At 34.5% G+C, this 21,521-nt stretch overlaps 1 protein-coding gene across 1 annotated transcript in view; it reads right to left on the bottom strand.

Moving 5' to 3' along the window:
* The window catches only part of ENPP6 (ectonucleotide pyrophosphatase/phosphodiesterase 6), a 34,341-nt gene extending 21,958 nt beyond the window's left edge, over window positions 1-12,383 (bottom strand). The window contains exon 1 of the mRNA XM_026699649.2: window positions 12,090-12,383. Coding sequence (XP_026555434.1) covers window positions 12,090-12,324 — 235 coding nt within the window. The 5' untranslated portion in view covers window positions 12,325-12,383. The remainder of the gene's footprint in view (window positions 1-12,089) is intronic.
* Between the last annotated feature and the right edge of the window lie 9,138 nt (window positions 12,384-21,521).

Raw genomic sequence — 21,521 nt, 5'->3', positions numbered from 1 at the left:
TAAAAACAAGGATAAATAGGCTGAAAAACAGCTTCTATTCCAGAGTAGTAACTATATTGAATTCTACTGTATAGTACAATATTAATGCAATATCAGAGGGTTTCAATTCAATTGTATAGAATGTGAAGGATGTGTGTTTGTGTTTATTGTTATAGTTATAATGTACACTGAAGATGGAATTTAATTTTGTTGTATGAGGTGCAATGACAATAAACTAATCTAAACTAAAAATCTATCCTCATTCAATATAATGAAATATTTACAAAGAAATGTCATCTACCAGAGTCATTACCCCTTAATTATTTTAAAATAATTCTATATAGAAACTCCCTCATTCACATGCTTGTCAACTCCAAAACAAGCCACATGAACTGATGCAGTCAGTGGACACACTTCTCGGTTTCCATAGAAGACTGTCTAATATAGTTACTCTTTGTAACCTGTGCAAGTTTGGGTGGCTCAAAAGTGGCTTCTATTTCTTTGCTACTCCTTAGGTTTTTGAAGCCTTAAGTATTTCTAAAAAGTAAATTTTCCTGAATTTGTTGTTAATTACCAGGAGTTATCAAATAAAATGCTTTGAAGAAAAACATATGGCATATGCCCAAATAAACACAGACTGAGCACCATTTAAGAAACAAAATTTTAACATTAAAATCTGACCAATGCTCAAATAGCTACTGCATTTGTTTTAATTAAAAAATTAAAAAAAATCTTGAAGAAATATGGAAAATTCCTCAGAAATGCGATTTCATATTTTGCTACCTACTTAAACATATTTCAATAGATTGTAATATTGAAAATTGCACTGTAATGGCTGAAAATAATGATAAAGTCATAAAGAATCTAGAAGAATCCCTCAATTGAGGCCATTTGATTCAAATCAGAATTTGATTTTTAAGTATTGTACTTATGTAAATACACCATGTTAATTTTTTCCTAATAAACTATTTTCATCCATCAACTGTGTACTTGGATTGAAAATTTAAAATAATGAAACTTCTCCTTGATTAATAGTATTTTGTTTTTGTTTTCAACTTTCTTAGTCTGTATTTTCTTTGGGGGCAATGGACCCCAAAGGGATCCATTAAAATAAAGGGAAAACTTTTATCCATTAAAAGATCCATTAAAATAAAGAGAAATCTTTCCCCACCATAAAAACAGGTAGATTATAATAACCAATAGTAGAGTAATTCATTAATAATAAATTCATAGCATACAATTTGATAGTATGTTAGCAAAACATATTTGCTTTAATCATTTTTTTTGCTATCGTATTACTTTGTTGCCCAAGATTACTCATAAAGTCATCTATGCGGAAAATAAATTGTCTATCTGGAAGGAATCATCTGTAAGAAATGTCTGCCTTACAACTTGAATATTTCTAGATGAGAACTAGCCCTTTCAGCCAAACTCTCCAGCAAACAGTGTACCCTGAAATGGTCTGTTATATTTTCTCAATTGCATTTATGGAAAGGCAATTTCTGAACAATTTTCAAGAACCACACATGAAATATACATTTGCTTCTCACATCCATAATAGCATGTTAACATAATTATTTTTAAATAAAAACAATGAGCTAGGGAGATACCAGGAAGTCAGAATGAAAATATATGCAATGGAAACGTTCTCTTTACAACTGCAAATACTCAGAATTCAGAAACATGGCAGCTAAAATGACTTCCTGAAAGGATACCACTAAATCCAACTGCCCACAAACCAAGCTATTGTGTTTTTTGGTTTGCTTATTTCATGCAGCAGTTTCTTCTATGCTAGCAGGTTGTAGTGGGTTTTTTTTCCAAATAAAATCTATGCAGTAGATGAACTTTAAAAATAGGATGTGGTATTTTCTTTGCAAAATAAATAATGTAACAATAATTATTGTTTTTTTCATGGGCTATCTTGCTGAATTTAACCACCTCTACTTTAGCTTAGTGTTTATGGGAAAGAAAAGGTTAAAAGGGAATAAACCAAGCCAATGCAATAACAGTGCTTAATTGTTCTACAGGAGTTGTATTCATAACCCTGTTTTGCTTTCCTAGCACAGTGAACTGGTTTCAAAATAAGTCTGTAGATCATGGCTAGAGCCTGAGAACTAGTTGTGTCATGAGCTAGATTCAGTATTTCTGGTCTATCATCAAGGCCTGTAGCTTAAACATTTAGTCCCACAATCACCAGGATTAGCCAACGTGAGTTCCAGAAATTGGGAAGACAGCAAAAATATGTCCTGTATCCATATGAATGCCATCAAGAGATTATCAGACTTTTTGCAGGTTGGAGCTGATAAGTCTCCCTTTTGCTTTCTTTTTGGCCAGGAATTAGGCCTTCCTGTACTGATGATCCTTTCCAGGCAAAAATTTTAGATGTAAAATATTTAGATTTCTAATTCTCATCGCCCAGGCTAGGGGTTGCCAACAGCAAAGCACCGTGCAAAATGTATGGAGAATGCCATTTCTACTTGTCTTCTATAAATATGCTCAGATTTCAGCTGGCTCAGTGCAATTTTTGTCTTGTACCACCGAATCATCATTATTTGTTTGAATGGAAGATATGGAGTTCAAGTGTGCTTCTTCCAGATCATCCAGGCATTCAGACCTCTAGTGAGGCATCTTGTAGAAGACTTAATACTTCCAGAGAATAGTGAACTCTTTTATGTAAAACAAACTACAAAGATACAATAATCAAGATGGAACGATATGACCATGTCTTATTGTAATTTACTTACTGTATGCTTTCACACCTTTCTCCAGAATGTTTTAAATAGAGGCACACATTCCAGCTAGACCTTCAAGTCATCATACAACCTTATCCAAGTTTATCAATAACAGATCTTTCATTACCTTAGAAAAAAATACTTTTGCACATTTCCCTGCTGTTAAAACCTTCCTGGTTAACATTTCCTTGCTCTGACAAGCCTTCCATGCCAAGATATTCCTTTTCTGAAGTATCATTCAAATCTAGATGTACAAATAGTCCTCGATTTGCGACCACAAGTAGAACTGGAATTTCTATCCTAAGTCAATTGGAGTCAAGTGACAACAGACCTGGTGTTACAATGTTTTTGGTGGTGGTTAAGTGAATCACATGGTTGTTAAATTAATCAATAGTCATTAAGTGAATACGGCTTCCCCAATTGGCATATTTTGCCAGAAATTGGCAAAGCAAGGGCACAAATCATGATCACAGGACCATAAGGCACTGCGACTAGCAGTAAATGCAAGCTGGTTGCCAAGCGCCAAAATTGCAATCACATGACCATGAGGGTGTGGGACAGTTATACATGCAGGTCATAAGTCCCTTTTTTCAGTAACAGTCATTAAATGAATAGTCCTAATGAACTTGTAATGCAGTTTAGGTAAAGAGCTGTTGGGAAGTGGGAAAAAATTAATATTATTTTCTGTTTAATGTTTCAAATTTCTGGATACTCCCAGTGTTACTTTAAAATATTTTTTAAGGTTAATTTGCTCTTTTTTTTTACTTATATGATAATCTACTCCAGTAGAAAAATATTGTCAACTGTAAGAAACCTGTGAAATAAATGGAATGAATGAAAAATGAACTACTGGAACTTTTGATTCAGGGTTGTTGGGTATAACAATGATACACCAACTAAGTTTGGGTGAATAAATATATAAACCAAGGTTTGGGTGTTTGTAACTTGTAGCTTTAAGCACCAAACTGCTTGTAATTAACTAATTAAGGGTGCGGTTACAAACGGCAATAAAAGGCAGTAAGAGAAACGTAACCTCTCTCTGCTTGTTTTGTCTGCTTGCTACTGTTTGTTTGCTACTGTTTGCTACAACTGTTTGAATACCTGAACGAAAGGACTATTTCATTGATGTGCTGATATCCTGTGAATACTCAGCGTTGTCTTCAAGAGGAAAGGTATCAGAGGAGAAGATATCTTTACAAGCAGATAAGGATATAGAACTGACTAGTGAATGGACTAAGTTACTGAATGGATATATTTGTGAATGACATATGGACTGATTGACAATGTTTAAACTCTAATTGGATTAAACAACTATTTAAACTACAAAAACAGTGTTTGTCATCAGTGTGTGTAAACTCTAGGGCCCTTCCTCTCTCATTTGGCTGCCTGGCTTGACTGCTGCTGCACATTCTGTTTGGGGGTTTGTCCCCAATCACTAACATTGGTTATGGGCCCAGTGAGCACAGTCTAACTAACCATGATATAGCAGTGAGAGTTGGTGTGAGTTGCACATTACTGTAAAAACAAACTGTTTTTCATTGGTTTTTAAATAGTTGTTTACCTGAAGAGCAATGGCACAAGTAAATTTGCCTAATCTGTCCATGATATCCAGACTAGATGGAACAAACTATGTTTCATGGTCAATGAAATGTAGTTTACTTCTACGAAGAGAAGGTTTGTGGGACATAATAACAAACCCACCAGATGTGACTAACTTAGATCCTAATGTTGAAGAGGATGACAAAAAGATACAAGACTATAAACGAAAGAATGAGCAGGCTTTATGCATCATAGGACTGTCTCTCTCTGACCAGCAACTTATCCATATCCGTGGAGAGGAAAATGCTGCAAACTGCTGGGAGAACCTCAGGAAGATATATGTTCGGGACAGTGTAGGAGCTCATATATATCTTACACGCAAACTATTTCGAACACATCTTCAGAAGAATGGAGACATGTTAACTCATTTAAATTGTATGAAGAGCATTTTTCAGGAATTACAAGAAAAAGAGCTTATATTTAATGAGTTGCAACAAGTATACATCATACTGTCTTCATTAGATCAAAGTTATGATGATTATGTGACTGCTTTAGAAGTATTGCCAAAAGATAGTTTATCATTAACCGCGATTACCGGCAGGCTATTAGAAGAAGCCAGAAGAAGGTGTGGACGTGACGAGCTGAGAGAAGATAAACCTTATAAAGAAGAGAAATTATCTTCAAAGCTTGAAAGAAACCAACTAAGTAAATTAAAGCACCCGGAAGAAGAGAATTTATCTTCGACGGCATACACAATTAAAAAGTGTTTTAATTGTGGAGGCAGAGGACATTTGGCAAGATTCTGCAGAAAAGAAAAAAACCAGAATGTAAAAAGGCCAAAGAAATCTTTTGAACTAGCCATGTTTAGCAACTGTGATGTGAAGAATGATTTATGGGTGGTGGACAGTGGTGCATCCCACTGCATCACGAGAGATAAGACAAAATTTATAAAAATGTCTACAAGCTCTCAACATATATCACTTGCTAATGGCTGGAACCTCAAGGCCAAGGGAGAAGGTATTGCATACTGTCCATGCTTAAACCAGGATATAAAAATGTTGTATGTACCACAGTTAAAGGTGAACTTGCTTTCTGTAAGGGTATTAGACAAACTAGGTTATGTAATTACATTTAAGGATAATAATTGCATAATTGAAAAAGATAACAAAAAGGTAACTGCAGCTTTAAATGGAACATTGTATGTATTACATGATAGTAAGAAAGGGGAGGCACAGACTGTATTTAACAATATAAAGCCTCATAATGAATGTATCCATTTATTGCATAGGCGTTTGGGGCATGTAAATTTTAAAATGCTAAAACGTACAGTAGAGTTATCTGATGGAATAAGGTTAAAACCTTGTGATAAATATTTGCGTTGTAATGTCTGCTGTGAAGATAAGAGTAAAATATTGCCTGCAAATAGGCTAAATGGTTTCAAAACTAAAGAAACTTTAGAAGTAGTATTTGCAGACATTATAGGTCCAAAGAAACCCAGTATGGGGGGTGCTCGATATATACTGAGCATTATGGACCATTATTCTAGATATGGGTTTTGCTACCTAATGAAAAGCAAAACTGAAACATATCAACATTTCTTCAACTGGTTAAAATTTGCAGAAAGGAAGACTAAACGGCAATTGATAACCCTAGTGACTGATAATGGTACGGAATTTGTTAACAGCAAATTCCAGAATAGATTAAAGGTAGCTGGAATAGAGCACAAGAAATCTGCACCATACAGACCACAACACAATGCATTTATTGAGAGAAGAGGCCAAACACTACAGGCAATGGTTAGAACAATGTTAACTGATTCTGGATTACCTGATTCTTTGTGGGGGGGAGGCCACAATGTGTGCTAATAACATATTGAACAACGTTGTTAATACAACTACTGGTGAAATACCATTCACCATGTGGCATGGCAGGAAGCCTGATCTGAGTTACCTGCACACATTTGGTGCACCAGCATGGGTGCATATCCCTACACAACTCAGGCGTAAAGGGCAACACAGAGCTAAACAATTATTCTTCGTTGGTTACCAAGCAAACCATAGGGCATATAAATTTTGGGAGAAAGGCACATCTAAGGTGTTATGTAGTGCCAATGCCCAATTTCTAGAGCACGTAGGATGGGATAAGTTAGAACAGGATAACAATAAAGAAGTAATTATTGAATCCTATAGAAATCCCATTTATTATCCCTGTAACTTTAAGAATAAAGTAAAGAGAGAAATACAGGCAGAGATAGAGCCCATAAAGGAAGAAATAGTACCAATAACTGAGCAAGCTGAGGAACATGAACAGGTAGTAATTCAAAAAAGTCCTCATACTAGCCCAGCAATTCCCAGAAGAACTACACGAATATCTAGACCGCCTGATAGATACCAGGCTAACACAGTGTGCCAGATTAATAAAGTTCCATATACTGTAGATGAAATAAACATGTATCCTACTAAAGATAAGGAAAGTTGGTATGCAGCAATGAATAAGGAATTAAAATCCTTAAAGGATATGAAAGTATATGAAAATGCGAGATTACCTGTTGATATAAAACCCATTGGCTGCAAATGGATTTTTAAGATAAAAACTGAAAAAGATGGTAATATAATCTATAAGGCACGATTAGTAGCCCAAGGTTTTAGACAAAATGCCAATGACTATGACGAGGTATTTGCACCTAACCTTAAAGCAGCAACATTAAGGGCAGCTTTAGTGTGGGCAGCAAGTAAGAAATATATAGTCAACCATCTAGATGTAGAAACTGCTTACTTGCACGCTCCACTAAGACATACTGTATACATGAAAAAACCTATTGGATTTAAAGGTGAAAATAATAATGATTATTGGTTGTTAAAAAGAGCCTCTATGGTCTTAAACAATCAGGCTATGAATGGAACCAGTATATTGTAAAGGAACTAAACAATATAGGGTTTAAAGCTGGTTTAGCCGATCCATGTCTATTTAAAAGGGAGACAAATGGGAAAATATCATTATTACTATTATTCACAGATGATATTGCTTTGATTACAGAAACTAATGATGAAGCCAATAAAATAATAGCATCATTAGCTAAGAAAATAAAAATCAAGCAATTAGGGAGATAAAGAAATATCTAGGTGTGAATATACTGAAAACACAGAAAGGTTTTAAGATATCTCAGGAGAATAAGATATCTAAATTGCTAATAGATTATAAGATGGAACTTTGTAAGACTGCAAAGACTCCAATGAGTCAGGATATTTGCAAAATGGATACTCAAAGTCCCAAGTTTGATAAGGTAATATATCAATCTTTGATTGGTAGCTTATCATACATTAGCAATTGGTCAAGGCCAGATATTGCTTATGGTGTTAATCAACTGGCACGACATAATAATGATCCACTTCAATGTCATTGGAAGGCATTAAAGAGAATTTTAAGGTATCTTAAAGGAACATTACACCATGCACTGTATCTAGAACCAAAAGGTGATCTAATACTGAGTGCTTATGCAGATGCTAGTTTTGCATCAGAAAGAGACACAAGAAAGTCGACTTCAGGAACAGCCATAATGCTGGGTAAGACATTAATAGGTTGGAAGTCAATAAGACAACAGCATATAAGTTTGTCTACTATGGAAGCAGAATTCTCCTGTTTGTCGTTATTATGTACTGAATTAATCATGTATAAGCAGATGATGAATGACATGGGATTAACTGTAAATTATCCTATAATTGTACATGAAGATAATCAGGCAGCAATTCAAATGGCCACAAATATTGCAGTAAAAACTAGGAGCAAGTATACAGATTTAAGGTACTTAAACGTTAGACAATCTGTAAAAAGTAATATGATACAGCTGGAGTACTGTATGTCGGAGGACAATATAGCTGATAACTTTACTAAAGCCCAAGGTGCCATTAAGCACCAAGAGAGTTGTGTAAAGTATGGTTTTAGATTGTAAGGGTATTATATATTTATATCACCCAAAAGGGGAGAATGTTGGGTATAACAATGATACACCAACTAAGTTTGGGTGAATAAATATATAAACCAAGGTTTGGGTGTTTGTAACTTGTAGCTTTAAGCACCAAACTGCTTGTAATTAACTAATTAAGGGTGCGGTTACAAACGGCAATAAAAGGCAGTAAGAGAAACGTAACCTCTCTCTGCTTGTTTTGTCTGCTTGCTACTGTTTGTTTGCTACTGTTTGCTACAACTGTTTGAATACCTGAACGAAAGGACTATTTCATTGATGTGCTGATATCCTGTGAATACTCAGCGTTGTCTTCAAGAGGAAAGGTATCAGAGGAGAAGATATCTTTACAAGCAGATAAGGATATAGAACTGACTAGTGAATGGACTAAGTTACTGAATGGATATATTTGTGAATGACATATGGACTGATTGACAATGTTTAAACTCTAATTGGATTAAACAACTATTTAAACTACAAAAACAGTGTTTGTCATCAGTGTGTGTAAACTCTAGGGCCCTTCCTCTCTCATTTGGCTGCCTGGCTTGACTGCTGCTGCACATTCTGTTTGGGGGTTTGTCCCCAATCACTAACAAGGGTAATGGTATCCTATCTTGTAGTGTTTAGCATTAGGGACAATCTTAAGCTGTGGTCACACATTAATTAATCATGTTCTATTTAACCAAGTCAAATGTGGTATGTGAAATAAACAGCTAGTGAGCAAGACGACATCATGCATAAGTCAGGCGAGGGCTTCTTTTTTTGCCAGATTTTATAAAAAATATAAGCCTAATTTAAAAATTAAGCTACATTTTATTGCTTCAAATTTTAATACTGCAGAAAAATGCATTGAAGCATTCAGATTTTCCATTCTTCACATCAGACTGCTTGGTTCACACAATAAAATAGGACAAAACCAACAAATGACACCACAATGTGTTAAGTCAGCATTAGATCACAATAGACCAACTTCAGCTTTAAGAAAGAAATCTGTTGAGGATTCCTCTCTTTTCAGAATCCAATTCAGAATTATCTTCATTGTCCTAGGATTCTGTATTATTATGTCTACATCAGGATTCTTAAGCTGGTTTCAAGAGGTTTGTAAACTTGAATGGGGCAAAATACAATTTTAAAAAACCTCTAATTATATATTTAGCTTTTTGTTAGCCTCGATAAATCTCACTCTCTAAAAGATGTTGTTATTAATTTATTAAATTAATATAATTTAATAAATTAATAAAGAAGCATATATACTGCTAGATTATATATTTGATTTTTAAAATATTTTGAACTGCATTTAAGAAGCATTACTTTCTTTAGTAATTCAAACTATATTTAAATTCTGTTTTATTTATTTATATTTATTTTTTCTTTAACGCTGATTCAAAAAGATTGTTAAAAGCCACCCATCAAATGTAATTAAAATCAAAATGTTATACAACATAAATAATATGAAAAAAATAAACAAAGCCAAAATAGTGGATAAAATTGGAATACAAGAGTTAAACTAAAAATTTAAAACTGCAACAATTATCTGGTCACCAAACACTCTATTGAATAATTACACCTTGAACAATTTCAGAAACATATTTTGATAATCAGAAAATATTTTGTCTATCAATTCTTCATGAACATGTTCTGTATTTTCTAAGAACTTCGAAACTTTAGGATTTTCAAAATAGAGCCAATGTCAGGACTAACTTCATTATAATTTAAAGATAACACTAAAGGATTATTTTTTGAAAAATCTTGATGAAATACAAACAGCCTTTGAATAAGTAAGTTTCCCATCTAAACCAATCAAATTCTTAGCAAGGCAACTGATAGTTCTGGGTATTGAAGCATTGTCAATTCTAGGTGGTGTCATCTTGAAAAGACAAGCATAAGAGAGTTGAACTAGGAGTTACTTGTCTTAATATTTTTCCAAAAGAGTCTTTAGAATTTTCACCGCTGTCATTACAAATCATTGCCGCCATTATCTAACATTCAGAAATGACCAAACTGCTGTATTTTGGACAGCTGCCTGGAAGCAACCCTCTTTCAGGAAAGTGGGATTGGCTTCATGATAAGCAGCCATAAACTGGGCAGTACTTCTGGGCATTTTCTGTTCAAGAACATAATAATTCATCTTGGAAGAAACAATTGCAAGTAAGCAAGAACCAGAAAGTTATAAGTTGTGCCTTAAGTATAAATCAATAAATCTGGCCTTGATCTCTGTTTATTTTCAGCAAACCCAACTCTTCTTCAAGTCATGGGTCTTTATTAGCTTGCTCATCAACCAAATTCCCTTCCCTTCCTGACTTTAACACCATTGCTGTTAAACAGGAAATAGCAAGAAAGTGTATTGTTGATTATTTAAGATTTCCCACAGCTTAGTCGGAAGAAACTGATATTTGTCCAGTTTCACAAGGACAACTTTTCGTCCTTGTCATTCTTAGATACTGATACTGTTTAGTAATGCAAGGGCAGCAAGATTTTTTTTCTTATCCCAGGAAATACAGCTATTTCTTTGGTGGAATGTTCCAGTCAGATAATAACAAGTAGGCATTTTAAAAAGATGTATTGCCTTTTAATTGTAAATCCTGTGGGATATTCTTTGGACACATTTTCTGTGGCTTGCTTGGCATTCCTGTTCTTCCAACCAGATTAAGAAGGAAAAATAAACTTTGAGAACAAGCCATAAATGCTGGTTCTGAAGAAGTCTTAAAGGCAAAGGGCTTTTCTATGAGACGAAATACAAGCCAACACCCTAAGTGAATAATTACAAGTCTTGAAGACTTGCTCTCTCATCATAGGATGCAATGTACCTTTTACTGCACCAGTTCAAACTCAATTAATTGTAATGTTATGATGGCTCTACAAAGATGTTTATTTTGCAAGTGTTACATGGGCAAGCATTGGCACACATATTTTGTAACATAGTTACATAGTTGTTAAACAGGTTTAACATAGTATGTTAAATCTGTTCTAGGAAAACAGTATATTGCCATTAGCTAAGGATAAACAAATCTTAGATTCTTGGTTAATAGAAAAGGGGATGATCATACTTCTCTGCTGAAAAAACAAAGCTGAATTTTCATCTCACAAGGTACATGAAGTGCTCTTCAGGTTCATAACTGGGAGTAATTAGTAAACCATAAACAGATTTATTACCATTTAAAAATAGGACAACTTGTTTTTTGTTCTAATGTGATTTTCCAAGTTTAGTTTAAAAAGATGAAACTTTTATTATTAAAGGACTGTCAATCTCATTAAAGTATTTTTACAATATGCTTAAACATGAATATTCATTTTTATCAATGAGCCAATATGTCTCATTCAGCTGTTTGTAAAACCATGGGAAGAACCATTTATATTTCTATGCTAAGTTGGAAAAACATCCTGTATTCGAAAACTGTTTAATTGCTTTGAATAATTCCAGGAATTCTCTTTTCCTGATAGGACAAGTCTAATAGGACTTAGTAGTGTAATTAACTCATTTTTAAATCCTTCTAAAATCACAAGTTGATGATTGGGCAGTGCTTGAAATTAAAATTTTAAATTAATATAAATAATTAATAGGCACTCAAATTTATTTATCTTAAAATTTTGAGTGGGTATTTTCACCTTGAGGATTTTCAAATTGAGATGATAAATTCTAAATAATTGGCGAGATAGCATTTGCACAAAAGGTTGCTTTCTTGGGTATCAAGCAGATTTTTAGTCCCCTGTACTGTTTGTTTCAACCAAGTTCGTTAACCTTTGCCAAGACAAATCTTCATCGGATACTTTTGTCTGCATTGGCTCGCACAAGCAGAGTTATGGAAATCTGAGCTGTGGCACTTCAGGCTGGTGGCCTTGATGAGCACAACAGTTAGAAAGTTTAAGAAGGTACTCACCAGTCATCAGGGTGTAATAGTTTGGATAAGAAAGACTGGGAAAGTCGGGGGTTAGATAGTCCACTTTCACTCCCCTGCTGACAATCTCTCTGAAGCCAGGCAAAGACTCTAGTGCTTCCTCAGAGATATAATCATGTCGAAACCCATCAAGCAAAAACAGTAGGAGCTTTGGCTGTGCAAGAGATGAGCGTACCAGGGTAAGGGCTAGAAGGAGACACACAACATGCTTTGCCATGTTGCTGGATGGAGGCTTGCCAGAATCTTCTCTGTGCTTAGTCCTTATGCAGTTGCTCTGAAAAAAAGACCCATCTGTAGTTGGGTTTTTTCCCCCCAAGGGCTGGACTTCACAGTTCTCTGGATTTATCTCAGAATTTAAAGGTACAGCAGCACAAATTGAAGTTGCCAGGCATTCCAAGTTACAGCCTAGTTACCAAAAGGCTTTGGACTTTGCTTCTATGGTTGCTTGCACTTCAGTAGTGAATACTAATTATAGAACAAAAGAAGCAAGAAAAAAAAGTGAGCCACGGGGACAAGCTGCATGCCTTCTAATTCAAGCTGCTTCCCTGCCATCCAAAGAGTTAAATAAAGCATTCCTACAGGCGTGTCTTCCTAGATGTCAGGTTTTCACAGCAGTGAATAAATTTGAAAATGTAATCGTGGTAAGTCTTAGCTTTACAATCAGCAGCTAAGTATAATTTTAACCTGAAGGATGATTAGATTTTTTAAAGTTTGAATGTATTTGTTAAAGGCATATATGGATCAATGTATGGGAGATATTTTTATCCTAGTGACTTCTTGTGTTTACAAACTATTTCTAAAGACATTTCTAAAATGGTTTATTGACTGGTAAACAGCAATCATTTTCTCTCAGGCTGAATGACTTTTGCTGAGAAAAAAAATGTAATACAGTCCAAACCATATAATATGTCAATAGTAAAAGCCATTGACCCAGTTTTACTAGGGCTGTCATAGCACTATGTATACAAATGTTATATTGAAGGAGGGGATCAGGGAGTCCCCTAGAAACTTTAAAAATAATCATATTGCTTTTAAAATAACAGAAAAAGATCATAAAACATAGAGGGCAAACACAAAGGTATGTACACTATACAGAACAAACAAGTGGTGTAAAGATCAAAATAGCTGCTTGTAGAATGCTTCATTGATGAGACAGCTTATCTGAACTAGTATAGGTCGCCATAAAAACTAGTCCATCATGAAGGTAACTTTTCCACATACAGTAAATGAAGATGCCGTTAAATCAAAGTGAACTCTGAACTCCTGGTATACTGGAAAAGACGTTGATTCAATAGCTGCATGTTTGAGCTGGATCTGATTGCCACAGCTCAGTTCAAAGTCCAGGCCAAACTGTTTCTTCAACAATGTTTCAACTCAAAGTTCCAGTCCTCCATATTTAATGTCTAATTAATTAATTAATTAATTATAAAGCTATAATTTATTTATCACCGATTAACTCAAAATTGATCTACTAGGGATCCCACTCAACGTCCTCCTTTATATTAATTTATATTTTACTTCCCAATCTAGCCTACCGCCCTTGTGGTCTTCCATGCAAATACTAACAAAGACCACCCTCCTCAGTTTTCTGAGATCAGCCCAAGTTGGCACATTTTCCTCACAACTAGGCCCATATAAATGTGTAACATATTAAATCTACACTCTCCAGGAATTTCACATATTTCAATAGTATAGATCTTAAAACAGATCTTGCCAGGGATAAGGAAAGACAAAACCTCATTACAAATTGCAATTTAGAGTGATTAGTTGCCATACTTGATGCATTGGGGCTTGCACTCATGAGAGTGCAAAATAAAGAAGAAACCCTAAATCCATTGTTGTTGTAGGAGTACCGTATTTCCCCATGTATAAGCACCCCCTTTGTATAAGCCACCCCCCCAATTTTGGACTGTGAAGTTTTGAAAAAAATATTTTATTAGAGAAACAAGTTATGAAGAAAGAAAATTTACAAAGAAACAAAATTCGACGTCTAGATCTACAACTTCGGTCATGACGCCGAAAGCGGTGCGGGCGACGCTAGCAATCTACGCATCGGAACGAGAGTAGGAACGAAGCATTCAGGCCGATGCCTAGCCTATGCATTTCTATCGCGTACTCGCACTCGTAATCGTATCATCACTTACAATTTTTACAAAAAAGTATAGCATACTGCTGGAAAACCAGTTTATTCCTACTTTATTATTTTATGCATTTTTCACGTATAAAAAGTGTACCTGCTTTGTATATGCCACCCCCCTACTTTTTGGGCTTGAAAATTTTGGAAAAAAGGGGTGGCTTATACATGGGGAAATACAGTATATCAGGTTAGGCCGCAGGCTTTCCTCATCTTAGCTTCTTCAGAAATTGGGCTGCATGGGATCATGGACCAGACTCTTTCTCCTGGATTTCTTTTCAGCCTAGCCTTCTCCAATCCTGGACAAAAAGAAAAAAATAGCCTGGACAGTTTGTCTAACTAAGAAGTAGTTAGCTAGAAGAACTCATTTCCTGTATGTTTCTAAATGTCTTCAAACATCACTGACAACTAGAAACTTGCAGAAAAAAACAGCATACTAGGCTTAGGACTTCCGATTTGCAGAGCTTCAGCGGCAGGCAGGGATTTGCGATCGTGCGCGGTTTCTGCCTGGGCTCACCGAGCCAGTTGGCTTCGGGGCTAAGCCACCCTGTAGAGGAGGTGAAGAGGGGGGAGATCACCAGCAGGGTCGAGGAAAGCTGCATCTTTCCTCCTCAGCTGGCCAAATTCCCTTTCCCAAAGGCGGTAAGGGTCATCACAATATTAATTAGGCATTTACATAATTATTGAATTAACTGTATAAAGTTCCCAACCTATTTAAGGTACAGCAAATTGTTCTTTCGCTAATACATGTCTTTGCTTCTCATCCTTTGCTGCTCTGTGTTCATTGTTTGAAGAAATAGGTGGATTAGCTGAGGCAAAAGATTTATGAGTAGACCAGAGGTCTCCAAACTTGGCAACTTTAAGACCTGTGGACTTCAACTCCAGTTCTGGGAGTTGAAGTCCACAAGTCTTAAAGTTACCCAGGTTCAGGGACCCTGGAGTAGATGGTTAAATATTTACTTCCTTCTTGCTTCTTAGGATCAAAGTGTGCTGTGTCCAGGATCTTTACATTAAAATGAATTACTAGTTTTTGATGCTTCAAAATCTGATAGACTGAGAGCTGGTGGCCAGACATTTGATGTTACAGGTACTCCTCAACTTACAACCATAATTGAGCCTGGAATTATGGTTGTAAGCTTTTGTGATCATAAATCAAGGCACTCATGTGACCAAAAGCAATTTTCAGACTTTTTACAACATTCAAAGTGAACAAGGTGGTTATTAAACGAATCCATTCATTTGAATGGGCAATTTTTTCCCCTGAAAATCAGCAAAAAATGCCAGCAGCAAATATTGTGAATCACAATCATCTGACAGCAGAACTCGAAGGCTAACAACATACAGTCACATGACTGTGAGGGGAAATAACCATTTATAACGGATTAAGAGGCAAAAGTCCAAGTGATAGAAAATTGGTTACATTTAAGATCTGAGAAATTTTTTTGACCCCGAGGATGTCAAGGGCCCCAAAATTCTCATGAAACTCTAGAATTTGGGAAGGGGGAAATCTGATTTAAAGATGGGTCAATTCCTTTTTCATATCATCAAGAGATGTTTTTATCAAGGGTGGCTGAACTGTTGGTCATGATTTCCCTGAATATTTGTGAACAGTTTAGAACTTGTTTTTTTATTGATTGCCTGTATATGGAAATCAAACTCATACTTTTAGTATTACTGAACTTAGGAACTGGTTTTGTATGTGCTTCATTTTCTTAACAAAATCCAAGGGTTCTATGATCGATACCATATTCTTTAAATTACTATTTATGTTATAGTGTGTCATTTTGAAATAACCTTTTCATATTTGCATATTTTTACAGAATGTTTATATGAATATTTGTCAAAAGTGACGAATATTTGTAATTGGCTTTGACTGATGTTTGATTAACAATGTATTTATACATTTGGGTTTTCAAAATGATTGACATGGACAGAACTTTTAGATAATGGCAATATGACTGATAGATTCAGTTTCTCTGGAAAAATTTTCTTCATCTGGTCTGTCTGGTAGCATGATTCATATATTCATAGTCTTTGTAGTGTCTGTAGAACTGTTTGATCTAAAAAAGTTAGTATATTTTTATGTTATTTTAACAGATGCCAAACTGATACAAGCATGCTCATAAATAAAATTACCAACAATATATTTTCTTACATTTTGGATTAGTTTACAAAATTGTTAAATAAAATTACATGAAGAGGCTCTTAGTATATTTATTTATTAATTACTTTAAAACCTGCTGTATCACTGGATTTATACACATCATGATTACAACAGCATTTTCCTAGAGTTGCTGCCATAAGGAGCCAAAATTGATTTAAAAAAATAAACATTGAACTAGAAAATAAAGTGGATGCCCTCAGAAATGAAATTCAGATATGAAAAATCATGCAAAAACAGGAAAGCTTACCTACTCCATTAAGAAGCATCATTTTAAATTGGATTGCTTTTTGGTTTATCTCAATGAAATGGTTTAATTTTCTACAATTGTAAATTGTCACACAAATTCATTTAACATTAGGGAGTCACAAAGTTTGAAAGTTTCAAGTGATCTACAACATCCCCATACATAGTTCGTGTTTCACGTGTAATATATCAAGCAAAATCGAGCTTGCCAACTTTTCAATCAGTTCCTCTATTAAGAAATTAGCAGAATCACAGAATAACACAGTTGGAAGGGGCCTTGAAGGTCTTCTAGTCCAACCCCCTGTTATCTAATACCCTATACCATTCCAGACACACAAGAGACTATCCAGTGTCTTCTTAAAACCTCCAGTGATAGAGCACCCACAGCTTCTTTTTTTATTATTATTATGAAGTTTTATTGTTTTTTAAGACAAACATAGACAAACAAAACATAAAAACATCAAGCCATCTTCCATTATATATATATATATATATATACATACAGTGTGTCGGTTGGTTTACAAATTGTTTCGTGCTTCCACTTCATAGTCTTCAGTTACAATCACATTGTATTTTTCTCATATTGTCAATCAAATATTCCTAAATACATTAATATCATTATTAATCAATCATTTGACTATACTATTATTCATTCATGTTTTACAAGATAATTCATATTTTATTTAATTTGTTTTGTGACTGTTCATATTATCATCTCAGATCTATCCTACAATTATTTTGTAGATATAATTAAAAAAATACATTTTTATATATTCATTATGTTCTAAAAATCTACATATTTCATTACCATGTTTTATTGTCTAACCATTGATAGAATAGATCCCAAATTTTATAAAATTGTTTATCATCTTGTTTGATTTCAAATGTCAATATTCATTTCAGCACATTCCAATATTTTCTTAATAATTTCCTCCTGTGATGGTACTTTCTCATTTTTCCAGTTTTTGGCAAATACAATCCTAGCCACTGTTAATACATTTACAATCAAGTATTTCAATTCTTTACTATATATTTCAGGTAAAATTCCCAGTAAAAATATCACTGGTTTCAAGTTTATATGCTTTTTTGTCATTTTTTCCAACCATGTGTGGATTTTAGTCCAATAATTTTTGGCATCTGCACAAGTCCACCACATATGGTAATATGAGCCAGGTACTTGATGACATTTCCAACATTTTTCAGATTTATTCTTGAACATTCTTGCTATTCTTGTTGGGGGAAAATGCCACCTGTAAAACATCTTATAGAAATTTTCTTTATATGCTGTTGACAATGTCATTTTATAGTTTTGAGACCACAATTTTTGCCATTTCTCTAAATCAATCCCATATCCAAAATTCTTCCCCCAAGCAATCATTGTTTCTTTAACTTGTTCTTCTTCTAGTTTAATTTCTAATAGATATCCATACAATTTTTTTAAAAAACAAGTTTTATTGATTTTACCGACAAACAAACAAAACAAAACATCATTAAACATTAAAAACATAAAACCTCTTTCCATATAGTTTATCCCATTTCCATATAAACACGTAAATTCCCTTTACCAAATTCCACATTGTTTCTCTTTAATCATTATTCAATCATATTTCCTTTCTGATTTATCTGCTATCCAGTCATCAACTTTATATTTTCCTCTGGCTTGTTTATAATTATTCTCATCTAGTCTTCTTCCGAGATTTTATTATTTAATTCTTAATTAAACACACACACATAAAACATAGACATAAAAACATAAAACTTTCTTCTAGAAAGTAACTTGGCCCCAGATTACCTCTTTTTGTATGGACTCAATTGTATTCACGCTCTTCTTATATACCATTACCCATCTTATTTACCATTCTATATCTATTATATAACTCCTCTCCACTTTTGCCTCATCTTAATTCTGTTTTATATATTTAATCTTGCTTTTTTTTTAAAAAAAAATTTTTATTTCTTTTGTCCATTTCTCCATTTACATCTGTCTCATTTCCAATTTAAGAAAGAATAGTTTCCCCTGGAATCATTAATCGGAGTATGATGCCTTTCTATCATTCCCCTAAGTTAAAATTTAAAATAACACCTAAATCCCAATCAGATTCTGCTTAGTGCATTCTACTATTTCAAAAACCAATACTACAATAATAAATCCATAACAATCAACACATTAATCTATTAAACTCTATATTCAAACTAATATTTTAAACATTCCCTTTAGTATTTTATTAAAGCTTATTATCATTCATTATTAAACCTTTTAAAGTTATACCTTGATATTTTAGTCTTTTATTAGATCTTAAAAAGTTCTAATTATCTACTTATAATACAAATACCACTATACAATACTCATGTGTACTTTGCAGAATCCCCCCCTTTTTTTAAAAAAAAACCCATATATTACCCATTATCCCTGAAAAAAGTTTCCTTATCTCCATCTTGTCTTATATCTTTGTAACTTTCCCCCCCACCCCCTTTTCTCTTTCCTTCTTAGCCCGCCTAAACTTTTTACCCCCTCCTCTCCAAACCTCTGCCTTCTTGATTTCCCCTTTCTGTTGCATTCCTCTTTCCTTTTGCTTTCTAGCATTCTGTTGTTTTTGCATCTTCTTTTTCTCTTTCATAAACATTTTTTTATTTCTTAAGTCCTTCCTTTTCGCTCCTCTCTTTCTCCTTTCTTTCTTAGTCACACTGTTTAGTTCATTAAAAATGGCTTCTTCTTCCTCGGCTTCTTGCAGCTGTTGTTTAATTTGCTGACACAAGACAAGCGCCATGTCTAGGAAACAAAGGGCTTCTCCCATAACATCTTTGCCTTCTTTCTTTATTTTTAAATATTGTTTTTTAAGTTCATCAAGAGATAGAGCCATTTTAAACTGTTTCTTCTTCTCTTTCTGTATCCTCTTCTTAAACCAATCAGTTATTTCCAAACTTAAAACAGTTCCCAAAAGTCCCAAAGTCCCACAGTCATCAAGCAGTCCAGGCAGAGTACAAGCTTCTTCTTTTTACAATTTCTCTTCTAGGGGTGAAGTCAAATTAGGGAAAGAAAAAACGTCCAATCTGTGCTTTAAGTCTTTCTTATAATTAATTTCTATTCTCTTTATCTTCAAGGCATCTCCTCCAGCAAAGTCTTAGAGTAAAAATTTGTTTTCCCAAGCCTCTCCCTTCCCACTTATAACAAAGGAGTTTAGGTTTTACCTTCTATCAAAAGGCTAGTTTCCCTTGTCCATTTGGTAATTCCATAAGGGAGGGAGAGTAACTTCCCCTTTTGTCACTTTTCTTCGCAGCTGAAAACATCAATCGGGAACATTATAGCTTCCAAGTCATTACTTTCCCAGGTGTTAAATATATCCTTAAGGTCCCAGTTCGACCAAGAAAAAACTTTCTTTAAAAAAAAAGAAAATTCCTTCTCTCTCCTGCGCATTCTTTATTATCCAATTGCCGGCTTCTTTATGGTGGCCATAAAAGACCACCGCTGCACTGTCTTGAGAGAAGGGGGTTATTGCCAGCTGGGGGGGAGGGTTGCGATGCCCCTCACCCCTGTCCGGATCCCCCCTATCTTCAGCTGCCCCAACAGGGTAGCCTTAGCCTCCAAATCCATCAGGATCGGAGGCACCAAGGCGGCTAGCACAGCAGGGATCGCAGAGAAGGCAAATCCCTGCTGTCTCCGAAGCCGACAACCGGAAGTGTCAATATCCATACAATTTTTTAATCACCTTTTCATCAGTACCTGTCAAAATCTTATCTAAATCAGTCAATTTATCATAGAAACCTTCTGTTTTGGCATCTTTATCAAAGCTTGAATGTATTTGCGCATATGAAAATCAATTCCTCTTTATACCTTGTTCCTCTAGTTTTTGCATAGATTTAAGTTCACCCATTTCATTCAATATTTCACCATATCTAACTGTTTGCTTCTTTTTGTATATTATAGGATAAGAAAAAGCTTCAATAGTCGATAGCCAGACTGGAATTTTCAAATAACATTGCCTTTTAGTCTTCTCCCAGTTTAACCACAGACTCCCGTATATAATGTCTTCTAAAGTACCCCTGTGTTTCAGTTCCTTTATACCATAAAAAAGCATGCCACCCCAACAACAGATCATGTCCTTCTAATGTCAACAATCTAGCATTTCTTAAGGTTATCAATTCCTTAACCCACATCAAATTTGTAGCTTGGTAGTACAACTCCCAATTAGGCAAACCAAATCCTCCTCTTATTCTAGCATTTTGCAAAAGTTTTAATTTTATTCTCGCTTTCTTACCTTAACATATGTATTTCAACACAATTTTATTTAAATCTTCAAATAATCTTTTCCAAGCCTAATTGGAATTGTTTGAAACAAATATAAAATTCTGGGTACTATATTCATCTTGATTGTTGATATTCTCCCTACTAATGACAGTTGTAAATTTTCCTATTTCACCAAATCTAGCGCTATCTGCTGCTTAAGTTTAATATAGTTATTCTCTTTTAGTGTACTACATCTTGCTGTCAAATGTATCCCCAAGTACTTGATCTTATTCGTGACTTGGATTTTTAATACATCCTCCAGTTCTTCCTTTTGTCTTGATAACATATTCTTTGTTTTGTCTTTGTTTATTTTCAAACCAACCACCTTCCCATATGCCTCTATCTTTTCTATCAATTTTAATGCTGTTTCTAGTGGGTCTTCTAAGATGAAAACCAGATCATTTGCGAATGCTTGCAATTTAAATTCTTTTTTAATTTTCATCCCTTTTATGTCCTTTTCTTCTCTAATATTTCTGTTTAGCACTTCCAAGGTTAACAAAAACAACAAAGGTGACAGTGGGCACCCTTGTCTTGTTCCTTTTCTTATATCAGTAGAGTCCATTAATTCTCCCTCTATCATTACCTTTG

This window comes from Pseudonaja textilis, chromosome 6, assembly GCF_049901715.1.
Source record: "Pseudonaja textilis isolate UNSWEBS1 chromosome 6, rPseTex1.2, whole genome shotgun sequence".
NCBI lineage: Eukaryota > Metazoa > Chordata > Lepidosauria > Squamata > Elapidae > Pseudonaja > Pseudonaja textilis.
This window is presented reverse-complemented; position numbering and strand designations above follow the sequence as displayed.